At 39.9% G+C, this 24,395-nt stretch overlaps 1 protein-coding gene across 3 annotated transcripts in view; it reads right to left on the bottom strand.

The window, feature by feature from the left end:
- LOC133542153 (kinesin-like protein KIF26B) overlaps positions 1-24,395 on the bottom strand; it is an 82,213-nt gene that overhangs the window by 27,534 nt on the left and 30,284 nt on the right. For all 3 annotated transcript variants that reach the window (XM_061886030.1, XM_061886032.1, XM_061886031.1), the window contains exons 6-10: positions 20,085-20,261; positions 17,948-18,041; positions 9,446-9,717; positions 3,096-3,273; positions 2,855-2,996 (exon numbers count right to left, since the gene is read on the bottom strand). In XM_061886030.1, the coding sequence (XP_061742014.1) occupies positions 2,855-2,996; positions 3,096-3,273; positions 9,446-9,717; positions 17,948-18,041; positions 20,085-20,261 (863 nt within the window). The remainder of the gene's footprint in view (positions 1-2,854; positions 2,997-3,095; positions 3,274-9,445; positions 9,718-17,947; positions 18,042-20,084; positions 20,262-24,395) is intronic.

Genomic DNA, 24,395 nt, shown 5'->3' with positions numbered 1-24,395 from the left:
TGGGATTGTTTTTTTAATACTGTCACATTGCTCACAAAATAATAATGAGTCAAAATCAATTAATTATTGACATATTCGAGGCACCAAATACTACATATCAAATATTCCACTTTGAAATAATATTTTGGGGAAAATATTCCATATTTTGCATGTGTGCCAGAGTTTTTATGACAAAAATGTTATAAAACAAACAAAGCCATGACATTATGTCCTTCACAAGTGTGACTTTGACTGTATATACTTTTACTTTCAACAATTAAGTCTCTAGACCAACTTATTATAATTATTGTCATGTTTTTGTGTTTGTTTTATGCCCTCCTTGTCAAAAAAACAACAACACTTTTTTTAAATGCAAACACACAAAATATGCAATATTTTATTAAATATTTGATGTGAAGTAATTGGAGCCTTGGATATGTAAATAATTCATAACACTGATTCTGATTCATTATTATTTTTGAGCAATGACAGTTTAAAGAAAGAAAATCCCACTAAAATTATTGGGGATCAACAAGTGTCCCACTCATAAAAATACTCATTCATCAAATATTTTTATTTTTTTTATTAAGTCTCTAGACCAACTTCAAAACTGTTTTTAGTTTTTTATTATTTTCATGTTTTTGTGTTTGTTTTATACCCTTTTTGTAAAAAACAAAAAAACTAAATTTTTTATATTCCAAATACATAAAATATGCAGTATTTTATGACATATTTGATGTGAAGCAATTGGAGCCTTCAATATGTCAATAATTCATAAGATGGATTTTGATTCAGTTCGATTCATTATTATTTTTTTAGCAATGACAGTTTTAAAGAAAAAAAATCCCACTAAAATTTTTGGTGATCTAAAAGTGTACCACTCAAAAAATTGTCAATATAAGTCCTATTTATATACATAATTTATTTTTATTTTTTTATTTACTTTCAACAATTAAGTCTCTAGACTAGGGGTCACCAAGGCAGTGCCCGCGGTCACCAGGTCGCCCGTAAGGACCAGATGAGTCGCCCGCTGGCCTGTTCTAAAAATAGCTCAAATAGCAGCACTTACCAGTGAGCTGCCTCTTTTTTTACATTTTTTTATTTACTAGCAAGCTGGTCTCGCTTTGCTCGACATTTTTGATTCTAAGAGAGAACAAAATCAAATATAATTTGAAAATCCAAGAACATATTTTAAAGACTTGGTCTTCACTTGTTTAAATAAATTCATTTATTTTTTTTACTTTGCTTCTTATAACTTTCAGAAAGACAATTTTAGAGAAAAAATACAACCTTAAAAATGATTTTAGGATTTTTAAACACATATACCTTTTTACCTTATAAATTCCTTCCTCTTCTTTCCTGAGCATTTAAATCAATGTTCAAGTAAATTTATTGTTTTTTATCGTAAAGAATAATAAATACATTTTAATTTAATTCTTCATTTTAACTTCTGTTTTTTCGACGAAGAATATTTGTGAAATATTTCTTCAAACTTATTATGATCAAAATTCAAAAAAATTATTTGTCTTTGTTATATATATAGCTTGGTCTAATTGGTTTTATATTCTAACAAAGTGCAGATTGGATTTTAACCTATTTAAAACATGTCATCAAAATTCTAAAATTAATCTTAATCTGGAAAAATTACTAATGATGTTCCATCATTTTTTTTTTTTTTTTTTTAAAGATTTGAATTAGTTAGTTTTTCTCTTATTTTTTTCGGTTGAATGTTGAATTTTAAAGAGTCGAAATACATTTATAAAAAGATTTATCTGTTTATTTATATGTATATATATATATATATATATATGTATATATTTATTGTGAGAAATAATTAAGATGATCAGTGTTTCCACAAAGATAAATATCATTAATCATTAATAATAACATCGAGTTAAAGAGCAAATTAAGTGTGTATCAAACTGGTACCCCTTTGCATTAATCAGTACCTTAAGTAGCTCTTGGTCTAGACGAACTTCGAATCTGTTTTTTTTTTTTTTTCATGTTTTTGTATTTGTTTTATGCCCTTTTGGTAAAAAACAACAACACTTTATACATACAAAACAAACAAAAGATGCAATATATTATGAAATATTTGATCTGAAATAATTGGAGCCTCGAGTATGTAAATAATTCCTAACATTGATTTTGATTGATTATTATTTTTGAGCAATGACAGTTTTAAAGAAAAAACATCCCCCTAAAATTCTTGGGGAAAAAGTCCTTTGTGTGTGTGTGTGTGTGTGTGTGTGTGTGTGTGTGTGTGTGTGTGTGTGTGTGTGTGTGTGTGTGTGTGTGTGTGTGTGTTTATATATATATATATATATATATATATATATATATATATATATATATATATATATATATATATTTATTTTTTGGGGGAAAAAAAAGTCTCTAGGCCAACTATAGATCTGTTTGGAGTTCATTATTTTCATGTTTTTTTTTTTTTGTTTGTTTTATGCCCTTTCTGTAAAAAAAAAAAAAAAAATGTTTTTATATTGCAAAAACACAAAATTTTTAATATTTTAATAAACTATTTGATGTGAATTAATTACAGCCTTAAATACGTCAATAATTCCTAAAAACATTTACTTTTTTTCATTATTATTATTGAGCAAAGACAGTTATAAAGGAATAAAACATCCCGCATGGCAGCTTTGTGTTATCAGTCAACATTGCAACTTTCTCTTGTTACTTTTCAACTGTTTGCTCTTTTTTTTTTCACCCATTTATGTTAATTCTGTAATACTATTTTTAGAATGTGCCGTTGAAAAATGGTAAATATGCTGAGACAGACATTTAACCGAGCATCATTGCAAAAATGTCTACAAACTGCAATATTTGAGTGTAGTGAGGAAGAACTGTTGCTTACTTTTTGGGGAGAGTTTTGCTCCCACTTAGGAGTGTCAGGACCGCAGGACCCAAGTCAGAGAGTGGACTTTTGTTTCTGATGTTCCCGCCTGTCGTCCTGCTGCACACATCGATCATGGTCAGCCTGCTCGGGCCGCGACAACCTGCAGGCGAAAAGACGATTCATCCATGAAACGTGAAGGCTGAAGTGGAGAAGGACGCAAAGGGAAACGACGACGAGCTCCCAAAAGTTTGATGGCAACCTTTCCCGGGGGCGCTGTTGTCGGCGCGAAGAGGTTGGACGTGCAGCGTGAAGAACATGACGGAGCTGTGGGACAAGAAGGTGGCCAAGTCGTCGCGTCGTCGTGCTGCCACGGCGACATCCAGGAGGGAGGCGGCTCGCTCGGCGGTCAGCGCCTTCACCCGAGTGTGCTTGCGTGACTACCAGAAGGAGACAAAGTAAGATAAAAATGATCAGAAAGTCCCAAACACCAAATGAAAGTGCAGTCTTCTCCATACTTTTGTTCACTACGGCTGAGTCTTCACAGCTAAAAATGGTGAAATATGTTTATTTTCTCTTTTTATTTGAGTTCTTCCAGGGTTTCCCACACATTCATTTATATGTGGCGGCCCGCCACGAAAGAATTACGACCACCACAAATAAAATAAAAAAATTAGTAAAAATAAAAATACAATAATAAAATATTGTATATTTTTTTTATTATTATTTTTTCGGCTTTTGACTCGCTCGCCCGCCCATAAAAGCATTAGGACTCTGTCTGTGAATGGAGCATGTAATTACATATTATATTAATATGTAAATATTATATATATATGTATATAAATATGTACATCAAGTGTTGTATTTATATTCCAACTCCGCGCTCTTCTTGGTCATCGCCGCCCCCCCCCCCCACCATTACCCTCCCACCACTCCCCCCTGCCGCCCGACCACACCCTCACAAATAGAAGCCTGACCTGTGGGAAACACTGTCTTCAGATTTTAAAAAAGGATTTGCTGTTTTACGTCGATTCAGTGCCATTAAAATGTCATTTCTTCAACATTGTTGTGAGTGTAAAATGGCTGCGATTCTGTGTTTTGTTAGCCTGTCAATTAGACCACATCAATATGTGAGGAGGAGGGGTGTCAAGCGAGGCGTCGTGATGTTTATTTAATGTTTTCGTTTGAGTTCTTCACATTTTAAGAAAGGATTTGCTGTTTTACACAGATTTAGTGCGGTTAAAATGTCATTTGTTAAACATTGTAAAATGGCTGCCATTCTGTGTTTTGTTAGCGTGTCAATTAGACCACATCAATATGTGAGGAAGAGGGGCGTCAAGCGAGGGGTTGTGATGTTTATTTATTCTGTTTATTTGAGTTTTTCAGATTTAAAAAAATGTTTTGCTGTTTTATGTCGATTTAGTACTATTATAATGTCATTTGTTCAACTTTGTTGTGAGTGTAAAATGGCCGCCATTCTATGTTTTGTTAGCCTGTCAATTAGACCACATCAATATGTGAGGAGGAGGGGTGTCAAGCGAGTGGTTGTGATGTTTATTTGCTCATTTTATCTGAGTTCTTCAGATTTAAAAATGAATTTGCTGTTTTACGTCAATTTAGTGCCGTTAAAATGTCACGTCTTAAACATTGTTGCGAGTGTAAAATGGCCGCCATTCAGTGTTTCGTTAGCCTGTCAATTAGACCACATCAATATGTGAGGAGGAGGGGTGTCAAGCGAGGGGTTCTGATGTTTAGTTACTCTTTTTTATTCGAGTTCTCTGGATTTTAAAATTGAAATTGCGGTTTTACGTCGATTTAGTGCCGTTAAAATGTCATTTGTTAAACATTGTTGTGAGTGTAAAATGGCCGCCGTTCTGCCTTTTGCTAGCCTGTCAATTAGACCAGTGGTCCCCAACTATCGGGCCGCGGCCCGGTACGGGTGGTTGGGCCGATTGGTACTGGGCCGCGGAATAATTTTTTATTCATTTTTATTTTAAAAAACATATATATATATATATATATATTCTTATTAAATCAACATAAAAAACACAATATACACTTACAATTAGTGCACCAACCACAAAAACCTCCCTTTTTCATGACAATGAAGAAGAAAAAAAAAAAAGGATTCCCCCCTCCCCCACACACACAACCGGACCGCGTGAAAAATTATTAAGCGTTGACCGGTCCGCGGATACAAAAAGGTTGGGGACCACTGAATTAGACCACATTAATTTGTGAGGGGGAGGGGGGGGGGGGGGGGGGGGGGGGCAAGCGACGACACGTGAGATGTTGTGATGTTTATTTACTCTTTTTATTTGAGTTCTTCCAGGGTTTCCCACACATTCATTTATTTGGGGCGGCCCGCCACGAAAGAATTACGACCTCCACGAATAAATAAAATGTAAAATAAAATAAAAAATGTTAAAATTTTATTTTTTATTTTATTTTTTTTCCGGCTTTTGATTCGCTCGCCCGCCCATAAAAGCAATGGGACTCTGTCTGTGAATGGAGCTTGTAGTTACATATTATATAAATATGTAAATATTATATAAATATGTAAATAAATATGTACATAAAGTGTTGTATTTATATTCCAACTCCGCGTTCTTCTTGGTCATCGCCGCCGCTGCCCCCCCACCGCCCATCACACCCCCCACCCCCGCCGCCCGACCACACCGTTAAAATGTCATTTGTTAAACATTGTTTGAGTGTAAAATGGCCGCCATTCTGGGTTTTGTTAGCCTGTCAATTAGACCACATCAATATGTGAGGAGGAGGGGTGTCAAGCGAGTGGTTGTGATGTTTAGTTACTCTTTTTATTTGAGTTTTTCACATTTAAAAAAATGATTCGCTGTTTTAAGTGGCTTTAGTGCAGTTAAAATGTCATTTGTTAAACGTTGTTGCGAGTGTAAAATGGCCGCCATTCTGTGTTTTGTTAGCCTGTCAATTAGACCACATCAATATGTGAGGAAGAGCGACAAATGAGAAGCTGTGATGTTTATTTACTGTTTTTGAGTTTTTCACATTTAAAAAAATGATATGCTGTTTTACGTCAATTTAGTGCGGTTAAAATGTCACTTGTTAAACATTGTTGCGAGTGTAAAATGGCCGCCATTCTGTGTTTTGTTAGCCTGTCAATTAGACCACATCAATATGTGAGGAGGAGGTGTTTCAAGCAAGGCGTTACGATGTTTAATTACTCTTTTTGAGTTTTTCACATTTTAAAAAATTATATGCTGTTTTACGTCAATTCAGTGCCATTAAAATGTCATTTGTTAAACATTGTTGTGAGTGTAAAATGGCCGCCATTCTGCGTTTTGTTAGCCTGGCAATTAGACCACATCAATATGTGAGGAGGAGGGGTGTCAAGCGAGGGGTTGTGATGTTAAGGTACTCTTTATTATTTGAGTTCTTTAGATTTTAAAACTGAATTTGCTGTTTTACGTCAATGTATCCATCCATCCATCCATTTTCTACCACTTATTCCCTTTTGGGGTCGAGGGGGCGCTGGCGCCTATCTCAGCTACAATCGGGCGGAAGGCGGGGTACACCCTGGACAAGTCGCCACCTCATCGCAGGGCCAACACAGATAGACAGACAACATTCACACTCACATTCATACACTAGGGCCAATTTAGTGTTGCCATATCCCCAGGCAATTTAGTGCCGTTAAAATGTCATTTCTTCAACATTGTTGTGAGTGTAAAATGGCCGCCATTCTGTGTTTTGTTAGCCTGTCAATTAGACCACATCAATATGTGAGGAAGAGGGGCGTCAAGCGAGGAGTTGTGATGTTTATTTATTCTTTTTATTTGAGTTTTTCACATTTTAAAAAATGTTTTGCTGTTTTATGTTGATTTAGTGCCATTATAATGTCAATTGTTCAACTTTGTTGTGAGTGTAAAATGGCCGCCATTCTGTGTTTTGTTAGCCTGTCAATTAGACCACATCAATATGTGAGGAGGAGGGGTGTCAAGCGAGTGGTTGTGATGTTTATTTACTCATTTTATCTGAGTTCTTCAGATTTAAAAATGAATTTGCTGTTTTACGTCAATTTAGTGCCGTTAAAATGTCACGTCTCAAACATTGTTGTGAGTGCAAAATGGCCGCCATTCTGTGTTTTGTTAGCCTGTCAATTAGACCACATCAATATGTGAGGAGGAGGGGTGTCAGGCGAGGCGTTGTGATGTTTAGTTACTCTTTTTATTCAAGTTTTTTAGATCAAAAAAATTAATTTGCTATTACATCGATTTAGTGCCGTTAAAATGTCATTTCTTCAACATTGTTGCGAGTGTAAAATGGCCGCCATTCTGGGTTTTGTTAGCCTGTCAATTAGACCACATCAATATGTGAGGAGGAGGGGAGTCAAGCGAGGCGACGTGGATGTTTATTTTCGCTTTTTGAGTTCTTCAGATTTTAATAATGAATTTACTGTTTTAAGTCGATTTAGTGCGGTTAAAATGTCACTTGTTAAACATTGTTGCGAGTGTAAAATGGCCGCCATTCTGCGTTTTGTTAGCCTGTCAATTAGACCACATCAATATGTGAGGAGGAGGTGTGTCAAGCGAAGCGTCGTGATGTTTATTTAATGTTTTCATTTGAGTTCTTCACATTTTAAGAAAGGATTTGCTGTTTTACACGGATTTAGTGCGGTTAAAATGGCCCTTGTTAAACGTTGTTGCGAGTGTAAAATGGCCGCCATTATGCATTTTGTAAGCCTGTCAATTCCAGTGGTCCCCTACTTTTTTGTAGCTGTGGACCGGTCAACGCTTGATAATTTTTCCCACGGACCGGGGGGCGGGGGTGGTATTATTTTTTTAAATTTTTTATTTTTAATAAATAAATACAATTATGTGAGCTTACAGACTGTATCCCTGCAGACTGTATTGATCTGTATTGTATTTATAATGTATATATTGTGTTTTTTATGTTGATTTAATAATTAAAAAAAAAAAATATATATATATATATATATATATATATATATATATAATTTTTATTTCTTGTGCGGGGACCACTGAATTAAACCACACCAATATGTGAGGAGGAGGGGTGTCAAGCTAGGCATTGTGATGTTTATTTACTCTTTTTGAGTTTTTCAGATTTAAAAAAATGAATTTGCTGTTTTACGTAGATTTAGGGCCATGAAAATGTCACTTTTTAAACATTGTCAGAGTGTAAAATGGCCGCCATTCGGCGTTTCATAAGCCTGTCGATTAGACCACATCAATATGTGAGGAGGAGGGGTGTAAAGCGACGACAAGCGAGGCGTTGTGATGTTTATTTACTCTTTTTATCTTAGTTCTTCAGATTAAAAAATTTAATTTGCTGTTTTATGTCAATTTAACGCCGTTAAAATGTCATTTGAAAACACTGTTGTGAGTGTAAAATGTCTGCCATTGACAGGCTAACTAAAAAGACTATTTATAAATGAACAAAAGCGAGAGCAACGAGTAAGAGCTCTGCATGACAGTCTATGAAGATACCAAAACAAAACAAACTGAAACCCAACAAAAAACACTAACGAGTACATATTCGGGCTTAGCATCAAAAGGATCCTCTGTGGCCCAGTGAACAGATAATAATGTCCTGACTACAAAGGTAGCAAAAGGATCAACTTAAATAGTATTTATTTCTATCAGCTAACAAGTGAGGAGAAATTATCCGAGACTAAAGTGAAGCAGCCAACAAAACCGGAAAATCCGCCAAAATAAAAACACAAGGCAGGAACTACAACACTAAACACCGGAGCACACTAACAACATGTAACATAAGGTTTAACCAGCCGTCCTAATAATGATCGACATCCATTGCTTTCGGTCCCCTGGAGGGGGCGGGGGGTTGCCCACATTTGAGGTCCTCTCCAAGGTTTCTCATAATCAGCATTGTCACTGGCGTCCCACTGGGTGTGAGTTTTCCTTGCCCTTATGTGGGTTCTTCCGAGGATGTCGTAGTCGTAATGGTTTGTACAGTCCTTTGAGACATTTGTGATTTAGGGCTATATAAATAAACATTGATTGATTGATTGATTGATTCCCATTAATACTGGTTTTAAATTGATTCATAATTTTCAAAAATGTATGTTTTTTTTGTGTTTTTTTTAAAGCAATCTCAAGCAGAAGGATCTTATCTAACATGAAACCTGTTTAAAAAAAGTTTCATTAAAATTATGTTTGACCAATGTGAATCTAATCATCACCCCAAGAATTGACAAGTGACCCCAAACCGATTTAGTCCTGCTCGCATCACGGCAAACACACGTGTACCTTCAAAGGTTAACAACTGTTTTGTTACGAAGCAATTATGTGAAAGTTCAGCTGACAAATACTGACCAGCTTTACAAACAAACTGTGGACGTCAAAACTTGTGTGATTAACCTCTAAAAATTATTGCACTAATCATGAACGCGCTTAGATTAATCATGAACTTTATTTTGAAAGTACAAACTCTTGCAACATGCATTTGTTAGAAAAAAGAAGCAAGAGAAGTTGCTCATTTAAGCTATTTATCAAAAATAGGCCTCGAAGCCAGAAAGTGTTTGTTTTTATCCGACAAACTAATCGATAAACTAAAATGATTATTGGCTGCAGCCCACGTGTGTTTTTCCACCTGCATGCCGGCGACGGAGTCCTCCTGCAGCCGAAGGTGGCCCCTGAGGTGGTCTTGGTTGTGGCCACCAGAGGGAGAAAGGTCCCCAAGGAGGTCCCTCAAGGAATCCTCTTCTCCACAGCACACTTCCACAGCAGACACCCACACCGTCATGTCCGTCCACGTCTTCTCCCGCCGCTTGTCCACCGCGCCGTACAGCCAGGAGATGGCGCACGGAATCAGTCCCAGCGTGTGGAGGCTGTCGGCGTTTCCCAGCATGCTGGACCAGCAGCCTGTAGGACGAGCCGGGATAGGAAGTCAGGACCACGTGGGACGGCCCCCAAAGTCAGAACCACAAGGTACGTCCCTCAAAATCAGGAGCAGATGGTATGTCCCCCAAAGTCAGGAGCACATGGTACGTCCTCCAAAGTCAGGACCACGTGGGACGTCCCTCAAAGTCAGAACCACATGGTACGTCCCTCAAAGTCAGGAGCAGATGGTATGTCCCCCAAAGTCAGGAGCACATGGTACGTCCTCCAAAGTCAGGACCACGTGGGACGTCCCTCAAAGTCAGAACCACATGGTACGTCCCTCAAAGTCAGGAGCAGATGGTATGTCCCCCAAAGTCAGGAGCACATGGTACGTCCCTCAAAGTCAGGTTTAGATGGTATGTCCCCCAAAGTCAGGAGCACATGGTACGTCCTCCAAAGTCAAGACCACGTGGGAGGTCCCCCAAAGTCAGGAGCACATGGTACGTCCCTCAAAGTCAGGTTTAGATGGTATGTCCCCCAAAGTCAGGAGCACATGGTACGTCCTCCAAAGTCAAGACCACGTGGGACGTCCCCCAAAGTCAGGACTACATGGTACGTCCCCTAAAGTCAGGACCACGTGGTGCGTCCCCCAAAGTCAAGACCACATGATACGTCCCACAAAGTCAGGACCACATGGGACAGCGCCCAAAGTCAGAACCCCATGGTACGTCCCTCAAAGTCAGGAGCAGATGGTATGTCCCCCAAAGTCAGGAGCACATGGTACGTCCCTCAAAGTCAGGTTTAGATGGTATGTCCCCCAAAGTCAGGAGCACATGGTACGTCCTCCAAAGTCAAGACCACGTGGGACGTCCCCCAAAGTCAGGAGCACATGGTACGTCCCTCAAAGTCAGGTTTAGATGGTATGTCCCCCAAAGTCAGGAGCACATGGTACGTCCTCCAAAGTCAAGACCACGTGGGACGTCCCCCAAAGTCAGGACCACATGGTACGTCCCCTAAAGTCAGGACCACGTGGTGCGTCCCCCAAAGTCAAGACCACATGATACGTCCCACAAAGTCAGGACCACATGGGACAACCCCCAAAGTCAGAACCCAATGGTATGTCCCCCAAAGGCAAGACTTCACGGGAAATCCCCCAAAGTCAGGAGCACATGGTAGGTCCTCCAAAGTCAGGAGCACTCGGTACATCCCCCAAAGTCAGGACCGCATGGTATGTCCCCCACAGTCAGGACCACATACTACATCCCCCAAAGTCAGGACCATGCGGTATATCCCCCAAAGTCGGGATCAGGTGGTACGTCCCCCAGAGTCAGGAGAACATGGTTCGACCCCCAAAGTCAAGACCACATGGGACATCCCCCAAAGTCAGGAGAACATGGTAGGTCCCCCAAAGTCAGGAACACAAGGTAAATGGTAAATGATAAATGGGTTGTACTTGTATAGCGCTTTTCTACCTTCAAAGTACTCAAAGCGCTTTGACACTACTTCCACATTCACCCATTCACACACACATTCACACACTAATGGAGGGAGCTGCCATGCAAGGCACTAACCTGCACCCATCAGGAGCAAGGGTGAAGTCTCTTGCTCAAGGACACAACGGACGTGACGAGGTTGGTACTAGGTGGGGATTGAACCAGGGACCCTCGGGTTGCGCACCACGCCGTCCCTAGGTACGTATCCCCAAAGTCAGAACTACTTTGTACGTGCCCCAAAGTCAGAACCACATGGTACGTCCCCTAAAGACAGGATCACATGGGACGTTCCCCAAAGTCAGGAGCACATGGTAGGTTCTCCAGAGTCAGGAGCACGTGGTAAGTTCCCCAAAGTCAGGACCGCATGGTATGTCCCCCAAAGTCAGGACCACGTAGTACATCCCCCAAAGTCAGGACCATGTGGTATATCCCCAAAGTCGGGACCAGGTGGTACGTCCCCCAAAGTCAGGAGCACATGGTACGACCCCTAAAGTCAAGACCACATGGGACATCCCCCATAGTCAGGAGAACATGGTAGGTCCCCCAAAGTCAGGAACACAAGGTACGTCTCCCCAAAGTCTGAACCACTTTGTACGTGCCCCAAAGTCAGAACCACATTGTACGTCCCCCAAAGACAGGATCACATGGAACGTTCCCCAAAGTCAGTAGCACATTGTAGGCACCCCAAAGTCAGGAGCATGTGGTACGCCCCCCAAAGTCAGGACCGCATGGTACGTACCCCAAAGTCAGGACCACATAGTACAGCCCCCGAAGTCAGGACCATGTGGTATATCCCCCAAAGTCAGGACCACGTGGTACACCCCCCAAAGTCAGGAGCACATGGTAAAACCCCCAAAGTCAAGACCACATGGGACATCCCCCAAAGTCAGGAGCCCATGGTAGGTCCTACAAAGTCAGTAACACATGGTACGTCCCCCCAAAGTCAGAACCACGTTGTACGTCCCCCAAAGTCAGGAGCACATGGTAGGTCCCCCAAAGTCAGCACCACATGGTACGTTCCCCAAAGACAGGAGCACATGGTATGTACCCCAAAGTCAGGACCGCATATTACGTCCCCCAAAGTCAGGACCATGTGGTATATCCCCCAAAGTCAGGACCACGTAGTACATCCCCCAAAGTCAGGACCATGTGGTATATCCTCCAAACTCAGGACCATGTGGTATATCCCCCAAAGTCAGGAACACGTGGTACGTCCCCCAAAGTCAGGAAAACATGGTAGGTCCTCCAAAGTCAGGAACACATGGTACGTCCCCCCAAAGTCAGAACCGCGGGGTATGTCCCCCAAAGTCAGGAGCACATGGTACGTCCCCCAAAGTCAGGACCACATGGGACGTCCCCCAAAGTCAGGAGCACATGGTAGGTTCCCCAAAGACAGGAGCACGTGGTACGTCCCCCAAAGTCAGGACCGCATGGTACGTCCCCCAAAGTCAGGTCCACATAGTACATCCCCCAAAGTCAGGTCCATGTGGTATATTCCCCAAAGTCAGGACCACGTGGTACTTCCCCCAAAGTCAGGAGCACATGGTACAACCCCCAAAGTCAAGACCACATAGGACAGCCCCCAAAGTCAGGAGCACATGGTAGGTACCCCAAAGTCAGGAGCACATGGTAGGTACACCAAAGTCAGGCACACATGGTACATCCCCCAAAGTCAGAACCACGTGGTATCTCACCCAAAGTATGGAGCACACGGTAGGTGACCCAAATTTGCGCTCCACCCTAAGGTTTCTCATAGTCATTCTCATCGACGTCCCACTGGGTTGTGAGTTTTTCCTTGCCCTTATGTGGGCGCTGAACCACGGATGTCGCTGTGGCTTGTGCAGCCCTTTGAGACGCTTGTGATTTAGGGCTATATTAATAAACATTGATTGATTGCTTGATAGATATCTCTTTTGTTTGACTGCCATCTACTGGTCACACTTATCATTATATCATGTACCGAACAAAACTGCTTTGAGGTCGGTAAGCAAAACCAGATTTATTCCGTACATTAGGCGCGCCGGGTTATAGGGGGCACTGAAAAAATATGGTAGATGAATTTTTGGTGTATAAGACTGAAGTGTGAATGCTATTAGTTTTTCTGAGAGGTATTCTTTAGTTTTTTATTCTGAGAGGATCGTACTGTGGGTAAGAGACTGATATCAATAGTCTGCATCAGACATTTAATTCATTTACGGAGAGTGGGGTCATGTGAGAGAGCAGCTCCAAGGAGATTCTGTCCTGTGTGTGTGTGTGTGTGTGTGTGTGTGTGTGTGTGTGTGTGTGTGTGTGTGTGTGTGTGTGTGTGTGTGTGTGTGTGTGTGTGTGTGTGTGTGTGTGTGTGTGTGTGTGTGTGTGTGTGTGTGTGTGTGGTCGATTTAATAGTCCCTCCCAGCAAGGCTAAGTGCAGGGCGTCCATATATTTAATGGAAACATTTTACAGTCGTCCAAGCTCAGAGCGTTCCTAAAATGCAATCAAAAGTCTGTTGTGAATGTTTTCCATTGAGCAGTTATGCTAAGTACCAAAATATAACTCTGAGATGTATATTAAAAATAAATATTTTTATATGACTCTGAGATGTTTATTAAAAAAGCTAGCATGCTAATGTTAATGATTATTGTGACAAGTAACAAAATATGACTATGAGGTGTATATCTGCAAAATTTTCCAAAAAACTTGCACGCTAACGGTTAGCACATATCAATGACCAAAATGTGACTATGAGGTGTACATACACCAGCAAAATTTGTCAAAAAACATGCATGCTGATGTCCACATGTTTACATGCTAACTTTAGCATGCTAACAGTTAGCAAGTATCAATGACCAAAATATGAGTATGAGGTGTATACCTACAAAATTCGCCAAAAAACTTGCACGCTAACGGTTAGCACATATCAATTACCAAAATGTGACTATGAGGTGTACACCCGCAAAATTTGTCAAAAAACATGCATGCTGACGTCCACATGTTTACATGCTAACTTTAGCATGCTAACAGTTAGCACGTATCAATTACCAAAATATGAGTATGAGGTGTATACCTACAAAATTCGCCAAAAGACTTGCACGCTAACAGTTAGCACATATAAATTACCAAAATGTGACTATGAGGTGTATACCTTCAAAATTTGTCAAAAAACTTGCACGCTAACAGTTAGCACATATTAATTACCAAAATGTGACTATGAGGTGTATACCTGCAAAATTTGTCAAAAAACTTGCACGCTAACAGTTAGCACATATTAATTACCAAAATGTGACTATGAGGTGTATACCTGGAAAATTAGTCAAAAAACATGCATGCTAATGTCCACATGTTTAAATGCTAACTTTAGCATGCTAACAGTTAGCACATATTAATTACCAAACTGTGACTATGAGGTGTATGCCTGCAAAAATGGTCAAAAAACTTGCACGCTAACAGTTAGCGCGTATCAATTACCGAAATATGAGTATGAGGTGTATACCTACAAAATTCGCCAAAAAACTTGCACGCTAACAGTTAGCACATATTAATTACCAAAATGTGACTATGACGTGTATACCTGCAAAATTTGTCAAAAAACATGCATGCTAATGTCCATATGTTTACATGCTAACTTCCGCATGCTAACAGTTAGCACGTATCAATTACCAAAATATGAGTATGAGGTGTATACCTACAAAATTCCCCAAAAGACTTGCACGCTAACAGTTAGTACGTATCAATTACCAAAATATGAGTATGAGGTGAAAACCTGCAAAATTTGCCAAAAAACTTGCACGCTAACAGTTAGCACATATCAATTACCAAAATGTGACTATGGGGTGTATACCAGCAAAATTTGTCAAAAAACATGCATGCTAATGTCCACATGTTAACATGCTAACTTTAGCATGCTAACAGTTAGCATGTATCAATTACCAAAATATGAGTATGAGGTGTATACCTACAAAATTCGCCAAAAGACTTGCACGCTAACAGTTAGCACATATCAATTACCAAAATGTGACTATGAGGTGTATACCTGCAAAATTTGTCAAAAAACATGCATGCTAATGTCCACATGTTTACATGCTAACTTTAGCATGCTAACAGTTAGCATGTATCAATTACCAAAATATGAGTATGTGGCGTATACTTACAAAATTCGCCAAAAGATATGCATGTTAATGTCCACATGCTAACTTTAACATGCTAACAGTTGGCACGTATCAATTACCAAAATATTTCTATGAGTTGTATACATGCAAAATTGCCTAAATATTTGCATGCTAAAGTCCACATGCGTACATGCTTATTTTAACATGTTAACAGTTAGCACCTGTCAATTACCCAAAAATTACTATGAGGTGTATACCTGCTAAATTTTCTCCCAAAAAAACTAGCATGCTTGGTTGCTAACGTTAACATGCTAACAGTTAACACGTGTCAATTACCAAAATATATGACTCTCTGAGATGTAGATTAAAGATAGCTTAAAAAAAAATCAAACACTAGTAATGTAAACAAGTAAGGTAACAAGTACCAAAATGTATTACTCTGAGATGTATGTTGAAAAAAAAGCTAACATGCTAATGTTAACAAGTAAGGTAACAAGAACCAAACTATGAATCTGAGATGTACATTAAAAAAATGTATCTGAGACGTATATTTAAAAAAAAAATCAAAAAACACGCTATTGTCAACAAATGTAACAGGTTCAAAAATACAGGTGCTGTTCATATTATTAGAATATCATGAAAAAGTTAATTCATTTCAGTAATTATATTCAGAACGTGAAATTTACATATTATATCAATTCATTACACACATAGTGATATATTTTAAATGTTTATTTCTTTAAATATTGATGATTATTACTGACAATTACTGAAAATCCCAAATTCAGTATCTCAGAAAATTAGAATATTAGTTACGACTAGTACCAAAAAATATTTTTTAGAAATGTGGGCCAACTGAAAAGTATGAACATGGAAAGTTTCAGCATGTACGGCAATCAATACTTAGTTGCAGCTCCTTTTGCCTGAATTGCTGCAGCAATACGGCGTGGCATGGAGTCCACCAGTCTGTTGCACTCCTCAGGTGTTATGAGAGCCCAGGTTGCTTTAATAGTGGCCTTCAGCTCTTCAGCGTTGTTGGGTCTGGCATCTCGCATCTTCCGCTTCACAATACCCCATAGGTTTTCTATGGGGTTAAGGTCAGGTGAGTTTGCAGGCCAATCAAGAACAGGGATACCATGGTCCTTAAACCAGGTACTGGTAGATTCGGCACTGTGTGCAGGTGCCAAGTCATGTTGGAAAATGAAATCTTCACCTCCATAAAATTGGTCCGCGGCAGGCAGCATAAAGTGTTCTATAACTTCCTGGTAGACTGCTGCATTGACCCTAGACCTCAGGAAACACAGTGGACCGACACCAGCAGGTGACATGGCACCCCAGACCATTACCGAGTGTGGAAATTTGACACTGGACTTCAGGCAACGTGGATTCTGTGCCTGTCCTGTCTTCCTCCAGACTCTGGGACCTTGATTTCCAAAGGAAATCATCTGAAAACATAACTTTGGACCACTCAGCAGCAGTCCGGTCCTTTTTGTCTTGAGCCCAGGCGAGACGCTTTTGACGTTGTCTCTTATTCAAGAGTGGCTTTACACAAGGAATGCGACAGCTGAAGCCCATATCTTGCATACGTCGGTGCGTGGTGGTTCTTGAAGCACTGACTCCAGCTGCAGTCCACTCTTTGTGGATCTCCCCCACATTTTTTAATTGGTTTTGTTTGACAATCCTCTTCAGGGCGCGGTTATCCCTCTTGCTTGTACACTTTTTTCTACCACATCTTTGTCTTCCCTTCGCCTCTCTATTTATGTGCTTGGACACAGAGCTCTGGGAACATCCAACCTCTTTGGCAATGACCTTTTGTGTCTTGCCCTCCTTCTTTAAAGTATCAATGGTCATCTTTTGGACAGTTGTCAAGTCAGCAGTCTTCCCCATGATTGTGTGTCATACAGAATCAAAAGGAGAGACCATTTAAAGGCTTTTCCAGGTGTTTTGAGTTAGTTAGCTAATTAGAGTGTAGCACCAGGTGTCTTCAATATCTGACCTTTTCACCATATTCTAATTTTCTGAGATGTTGAATTTAGGGTTTTCATTGGTTGTCAGCTATAATCATCTCCTTTTTGGCAAAAAACACTTGAAATGTATCAGTCTGTTTGGAATGAATGTATACATTCTACAAGTTTGACTTTCTAAATGGAATTAAAGAAATAAATCAACTTTTTCATGATATTCTAATAATATGACCAGCACCTGTATACAACTTTGAGGTTTTCATCTGCATCATTTTCCCGCCCAAAACTAGCATGCTAATATCCACATGCATGTCTGCTAACTTTTAGCACAACTTTTACGAGTTAGCACGTGTCAAGTACCAAAATATGACTCTGAGGTGTATACCTGTAAAAAATTAGCTTTAAAAGCTAGCATGCTATTGTTAGCATGTGAAAAATATCAGATGGCAGTAAAGAAAAAGACGGCAATTCTTGTTTTTCTAACCTGGTCTGTCCAGGGAGGTTATTGAGAAGATTTTAAGCAGCTGTTTGTGGCTTCCAATAATGAAAATTAGTGCATAAAAAAATAAGAGATGGATATAAATGTTGATGATAAGATAAGTGGAGAGGGTGTGTAAGTGATAAGGAAAGGGTGTCTAGTAGCAGGAGTGGGACACAGGTATAAGAGGAGGGGGGGTTCCATGGATAAAAGCTTTTGACTTTCATTTTCAAATGTGTGTAATTACTCACCCACTTCAGCACAGCCCAAACCCAGCACACATCCATCACTGCCACTCAGCACGCAGCGAATGACATCATTCAGAACGCCCGCACACAACTCAGTCTGTAAAACACAAAAGAGATGGTAGGAAAGAAGAATGAGGGAACACATCCATATATATATATATATATATAGGTGTGGGAAAAATCACAACACTACTTCATCTCTACAGAACTGTTTCATGAGGGGTTCCCTCAATCATCAGGAGAGTTTAATGGAAGCATTCACATACAATGTTTTATATAGGGCACAGAGTGGGTGGGTACAGGCAGGCGTAGGGTGTGGTGATTGCCTCATGTGTTACCTAGGAGGTGTTTCCGTCTGTGGCGGCATGTTGAAATGATTTCACTGCGCTTGTCCTATACGCAAGGACATTAACACATCCGACACGTACGTAGGATTAACCGAAGGAGCGTTCAAAACAAGATGGAATAATCACAACGCCTCCTTTAGAAACCAGACTTTGCGGAACTCTACAGAACTCAGCAAACACATTTGGAACCTCAAAGACAATAATGTTGAATATTCAATAACATGGCAAATTCTTGCATCCAGCACACCTTACAACAGTGGTAATAAAAGATGCAATCTATGCTTAAAAGAGAAACTGTTTATTATATATCATCCAGATCTATCATCCCTCAACAAGCGCAGTGAAATCATTTCAACATGCCGCCACAGACGGAAACACCTCCTAGGTAACACATGAGCCAATCACCACACCCTACGCCTGCCTGTACCCACCGACTCTGTGCCCTATATAAACCATTGTATGTGAATGCTTCCATTAAACTCTCCTGATGATTGAGGGAACCCCTCATGAAACAGTTCTGTAGAGATGAAGTAGTCTTGTGATTTTTCCCACACATACATATTGCGCTCTACCACGGTATCGAGCACTATTCTCTGGATAATCCAATCAAGACATATATATATATATATATATATATATATATATATATATATATATACAGTGGGGCAAAAAAGTATTTAGTCAGCCACCGATTGTGCAAGTTCTCCCACTTAAAATGATAACAGAGGTCTGTGATTTTCATCATAGGTCCACTTCAACTGTGAGAGACAGAATGTGAAAAAAAAATCCAGGAATTCACATTGTAGGAATTTTAAAGAATTCCTACAATGCAGTCCTGGATTTGAACCCAGGACTGCAGAAACTTCGTATTGTGAGGCAGATGCACTAACCCCTCTCCCACCGTGAAGCCCCCACTGTATATATAAAATTGGCAACACTAAATGGTCCCTAGTGTGTGAATGTGAGTGTAAATGTTGTCTGTCTATCTGTGTTGGGCCTGTGATGGGGTGGCGACTTGTCCAGGGTGTAAACCGCCTTCCGCCTGATTGTAGCTGAGATAGGCACCAGCGGCCCCCGCGACCCCTAAGGGAATAAGCGGTAGGAAATGGATGGATAGATGGATATATATATAAATATATATATATGTGTGTGTATATATATATATATATATATATATATATATATATATATATATATATATATATATATATAAAACGTATTTCCTTGAATTTCCGCCGGGGCGCTAATTAATTTAAAAGCTCCTCTCACTCCTGCGCTTACCGAAGGCATGCGGTAAAAGTAAGCATGATTAGCGCATGCTAATCCTGCTTATACAACACATTTCCTTGAATTTCCGCCGGGGCGCTAATTAATTTAAAAGTTATTCTCACTCCTGCGCTTACCAAAGGTATGCTGTAAAAGTAAGCATGCGCTAACTATTTTAAAACCTCTTCTCAATCCGGCACTTTCCAAAGCTATGCAGTAAAAATTTGAGTGTGATGTAAGCTTGGACCTAAAATCCTACTGAATAGCTCTTAATCTTCTTCCCTTCATACGAGTTCAAATTCCCGGAATTGAAATCAGCCTCCTCCATTTTGAAAATGATGACAGGGGAAGTGTCACGAGTTTGACCCGGCAGTAATTCAAGGCAGGCGCATACTATACACCCGGTGGCAATTCAGGGAAATACGGTGTATATATATATATATATATATATATATATATATATATACATAAATCATCTTCCAATGCAATAATTGCTATTTTCAGGTGATCAGAATGAAGCATCAGACCTGAGTAGAGTCCTGAGGATATACAGCTTCGTAGTGGAACGCCTTGAGAAGGTCCCTGCTGGAGGAGCTTTGGTGCAGGTTTTCCAACAAGATGGCTCTCTTCTTGCCCGGGTCAACGTGGAGGACCGGAGGTTGGCCCTCGTTTGTGGTCGGGTTCACCCTCAGCACCACCTTCACCTGCCAACAAAAGGAAGGTATTAGAAATGTTTCATCACGTTTTTAATAGAGATTCCGGGAATAATGGACCCTCATATTTCGACTCTCTATGTCGGTTTGCGCTGTCGTGATTTTTCATGAAAATTATTAATCTTATATTCTGCTATTCTCTTTTATTTCCTATCCAGCGCTCTTATTTTTCTTTCCATTTCCTGTTTGCCATCACTTCTCCTGTCTGAGAGCTGACTCCTTACTTCTGTCCCTGCCTAGCAATCAGGACACACCTGTTCCTGGTTGTTCCTGCTTTGTGCCGCATATTGCATAGCGTTCCCGACGCTTCTTGTGCACTTCCCTGCTGCACTATTTTTGTCTTGTCATTAAATATATTTTTACCTGCACTTACCTGCATCCTGGGGTCACAACCGGGAAACAAAACATTACATGCAATATTGTTCTCTACGCACACAGCGTTCTACCATACTTGCCACATAATTTAATATGGCCTAAATGTCATTTTATGGTCCGCCATCCAATTTAAAGCGGCCCGCAACGTCATTTTATGTGGTTCACCGCATAGTTTAATGTGGCCCGCTATGTCATTTTACGTGGTCCGTTGCCCAATTCAAAATGACCTGCTACATCATTGGTGTCAAACTCTGGCCCGCGGGCCAAATATGGCCCGCCGTTTAATTTTATTTGGCCCTTGAGGCAATATCAAATTAACATTAGAGCTGGCCCGCCGCTGTAACACCGCATTCACCACTAATACTCATACTCGTCAACCCTCCTGATTTTCCCGGGAGACTCCCGAAGTTCAGTGCCCCTCCCGAATTTCTCCCGATTTCCACCCCGGAAATAATATTGGAGGCGGGCCGTAAAAGCACTGCCTTTGGCGTTCTCAACATGTCGCCACGTCCGCTTTTCCTCTATACAAACAGCGTGCCGGCCCACTCACATAATATATGCGGCTCATACACACACACAAGAGTATGCAAGGCATACTTGGTCAACAGCCATACAGGTCACACTGAAGGTGGCCGCATAAACAACTTTAACACTGTTACAAATATACGCCACACTGTGAACCCACAACAAACAAGAATGACAAACACATTTCGGGAGAACATCCGCACCGTAACACAACATAAACACAACCGAACAAATACCCAGAACCCTTTGCATCACTAACTCTTCCGGGATGCTACAATATACATTCCTGCTACCACCAAACCACGCCCCAACTCAAACCCGCCGCCAAAAAGAGGCATTCAATTTGTATTTTTATTTTATTTCATATGCCTTTGATATTTTATAATTATTAGTATTCAAAACTCAATTTTACATTTCACTATAAAGTTATAAAAGCCTTGCTTGGTCAATATTCAATGCAAAACTTTTTGGGGTCCCTATTAAAGGATTAATTTGTTCAACCTCGGCCCGTGGCTTCGTTCAGTTTTAAATTTTGGCCCACTCTGTATTTAAGTTTGACACCCCTGTGCTACATAATTTTAAGTAGTATGCCACATAATTTCAAGTGGCCCGCTACGTCCTCTTAAAGGGCCCGCGGCAAAATTTTAATTTGTTCATTATGTCATTTTATGTAGTATGCTACATAATTTTTTGTGGTCCACAGGCCAAATTAATGTGGACCGCTAGCTAATTTTATGTAGTACACCACATAATTTAACATGACCCACTATGTTATTTCATATGTTACACTGCATAATTCGAAGTGACCTGCAACATAATTTTTGTGGTTGACCGCCCAATTTAAAGTGGCCCTCTACGTCATTTTCTATGCAGTGGGTTTTAGTTGGCCCACTGCGTAATTTTATTTACAAACGTTTGTAGTATGCCGCATAATTTAAAATGACCAATTACATGTTTTTATGTGGTCCACCGCCCAATTTAAAGTAGCTTGCTGCATCATTTAATGTGAAATGTCGCATAATTTAAAGTGGTCTGCTATGTGATTTTATGTGGTACGCCGCATAATTTAATTTGGCCTGATGCATAATTTTTCGTGGTTCGCTGCCCAATTATATTGGCCCGCTATGTCATTTTATGTAGTATGCCGCGTAATTTAAAGTGGCCCACTGCGTCATTTTACATGGTATGCCGTGTTATTTAAAGTGACTTGCTTCATCATTTTATGTGGTCTGCCACCCAATTTAAAGTTGATCGCTATGATATTTTACATGGTACGCCGCATAGTTTAAAATGGCCTGCGATGTTATTAATTGGTCCCCCTTTGAATTGGAAAGTGGCTTGCTACGTCTTTTTATGTGGTACGCCGCCCAATTCAGAGTGGCCTGCTACGTCATTAACGTGGTCCAATCCCAATTTAAAGTGACGCGCTACGTCATTTTATGTGGTAAGCCGCCTAATTCAGTGTGGCCTGCTACATCATTTATCTGGTCCAATCTCAATTTAAATTGGCCCGCTACGTCATTTTATGTTGTACGCCGCACAATTCAATCTGGCCTGCTATCTCATTTTATGTGGTACGCCACATAATTAAAGTGCCTTGCTATGTCATTTTATGTGGTACGCCGCTCAATTCAGAGTGGCCTGCTTTGTCATTTATGTGGTCCACTCCCAATTTAAAGTGGCCCGCTTCATCATTTTATGTGGTACGCCGCACAATTCGAAGTGGCCTACTGTCTAATTTTATGTGGTACACCACATAATTTAACGTGGCTCGCTATGTCATTTTATGTGATCCACCCCCCGAATTTAAAATAACCCGCTACATCATTAATGTGGTCCAATCCCAATTTAAAGTGACCCGCTACGTCATTTTATGTGGTAAGCCGCACAATTCAGAGTCGCCTGCTACGTCATTTATGTGGTCCAATCCCAATTTAAATCTGGCCCGCTACGTCATTTTACGTGGTACACCGTACAATTCAAGCTGGCCTTCTATCTCATTTTATGTGGTACGCCACATAATTAAAATGGCTCGCTATGTCATTTTATGTGGTACGCCACCCAATGGCCTGCTTCGTCATTTATGTGGTCCACTCCCAATTTAAAGTGGCCCGCTACATCGTTTTATGTGGTACGCCGCACAATTTGAAGTGGCCTACTATCTAATTTTATGTCGTACGCCACATAATTTAAAGTGGCTCGCTATGTCATTTTATGTGATCCACCCCCCAATTTAAAGTAACCCGCTACATCCTTTATGTGGCCTGGTGCTTAATTTAAAGTGACCTGCGGGACAAGCGTGGCCCTCTGGCGTCTTCAGTTTGGCCCGTGAGCCGTCACAAGTTTAATTAGGAGTCTGGCCCGCATGGTGCCTCCAACTTAGTTCTGAATATCTGACAGTATAATTGCTGCACGTTTGCCACCATCTTTGTGGAGATCCTCAGTAATTCGGGTTAATGACCATGAATGTCACATAAACACAGCACAGCATTTACTTATATAACCCAATTCAAACAACCTGTCCAACTTATAGTGCAAATAAACTAACACAAAAAGTCAACACTGATGGTCATACATAACACAACCTGCTCACTGCACCTTGTAAATCCATTACAATGCATGATGGGAAAAATGTAAAACACTCTCTCCACACTTATCCATGTTTGGCGCATTTTAGCTGTTTGATATTTCTGATTGATTACAAAAACTTTAAGGAAGTCTATATATATATATATATATATATATATATATATATATATATATATATACACACACACAACATAGTTTCGTTGTACTAGTGCAATGACAATAAAGTCATAAAGTCCTATAGATATATATTTATATATATATATATATATATATATATATATATACACATATATATATGTATATATACGTATATATATATATATATATACACATATATATATATATATATATATATATATATACACACACATATATATATATATGTTTACTTTACATGCAGTCGGCTTTCGGCCGCTGGCAAATCATGTTAAGCCCAATGCTGTCCCACAGTCAAAAAGTTAAGTTAACTTTCAGTTTCGATTCCTGTCAATTGATGTTGTCAAAAAAACGCGAAGACGGTAACCATTTTCAAGGCTGCTTCGACCTTCAGATAGTTGCCATCACTCTCTCTCCAGTGCTGCTATTTACTGTATATTGTTTGTATTTAGTCCTTGTTGTGGTTCACCTTCACTTTTA

Source organism: Nerophis ophidion, linkage group LG24, assembly GCF_033978795.1.
Source record: "Nerophis ophidion isolate RoL-2023_Sa linkage group LG24, RoL_Noph_v1.0, whole genome shotgun sequence".
In the NCBI taxonomy this organism is placed as follows: Eukaryota; Metazoa; Chordata; class Actinopteri; order Syngnathiformes; family Syngnathidae; genus Nerophis; species Nerophis ophidion.
The sequence above is the reverse complement of the archived record's forward strand: the minus strand, read 5'-3'. Positions and strand labels throughout refer to the sequence as shown.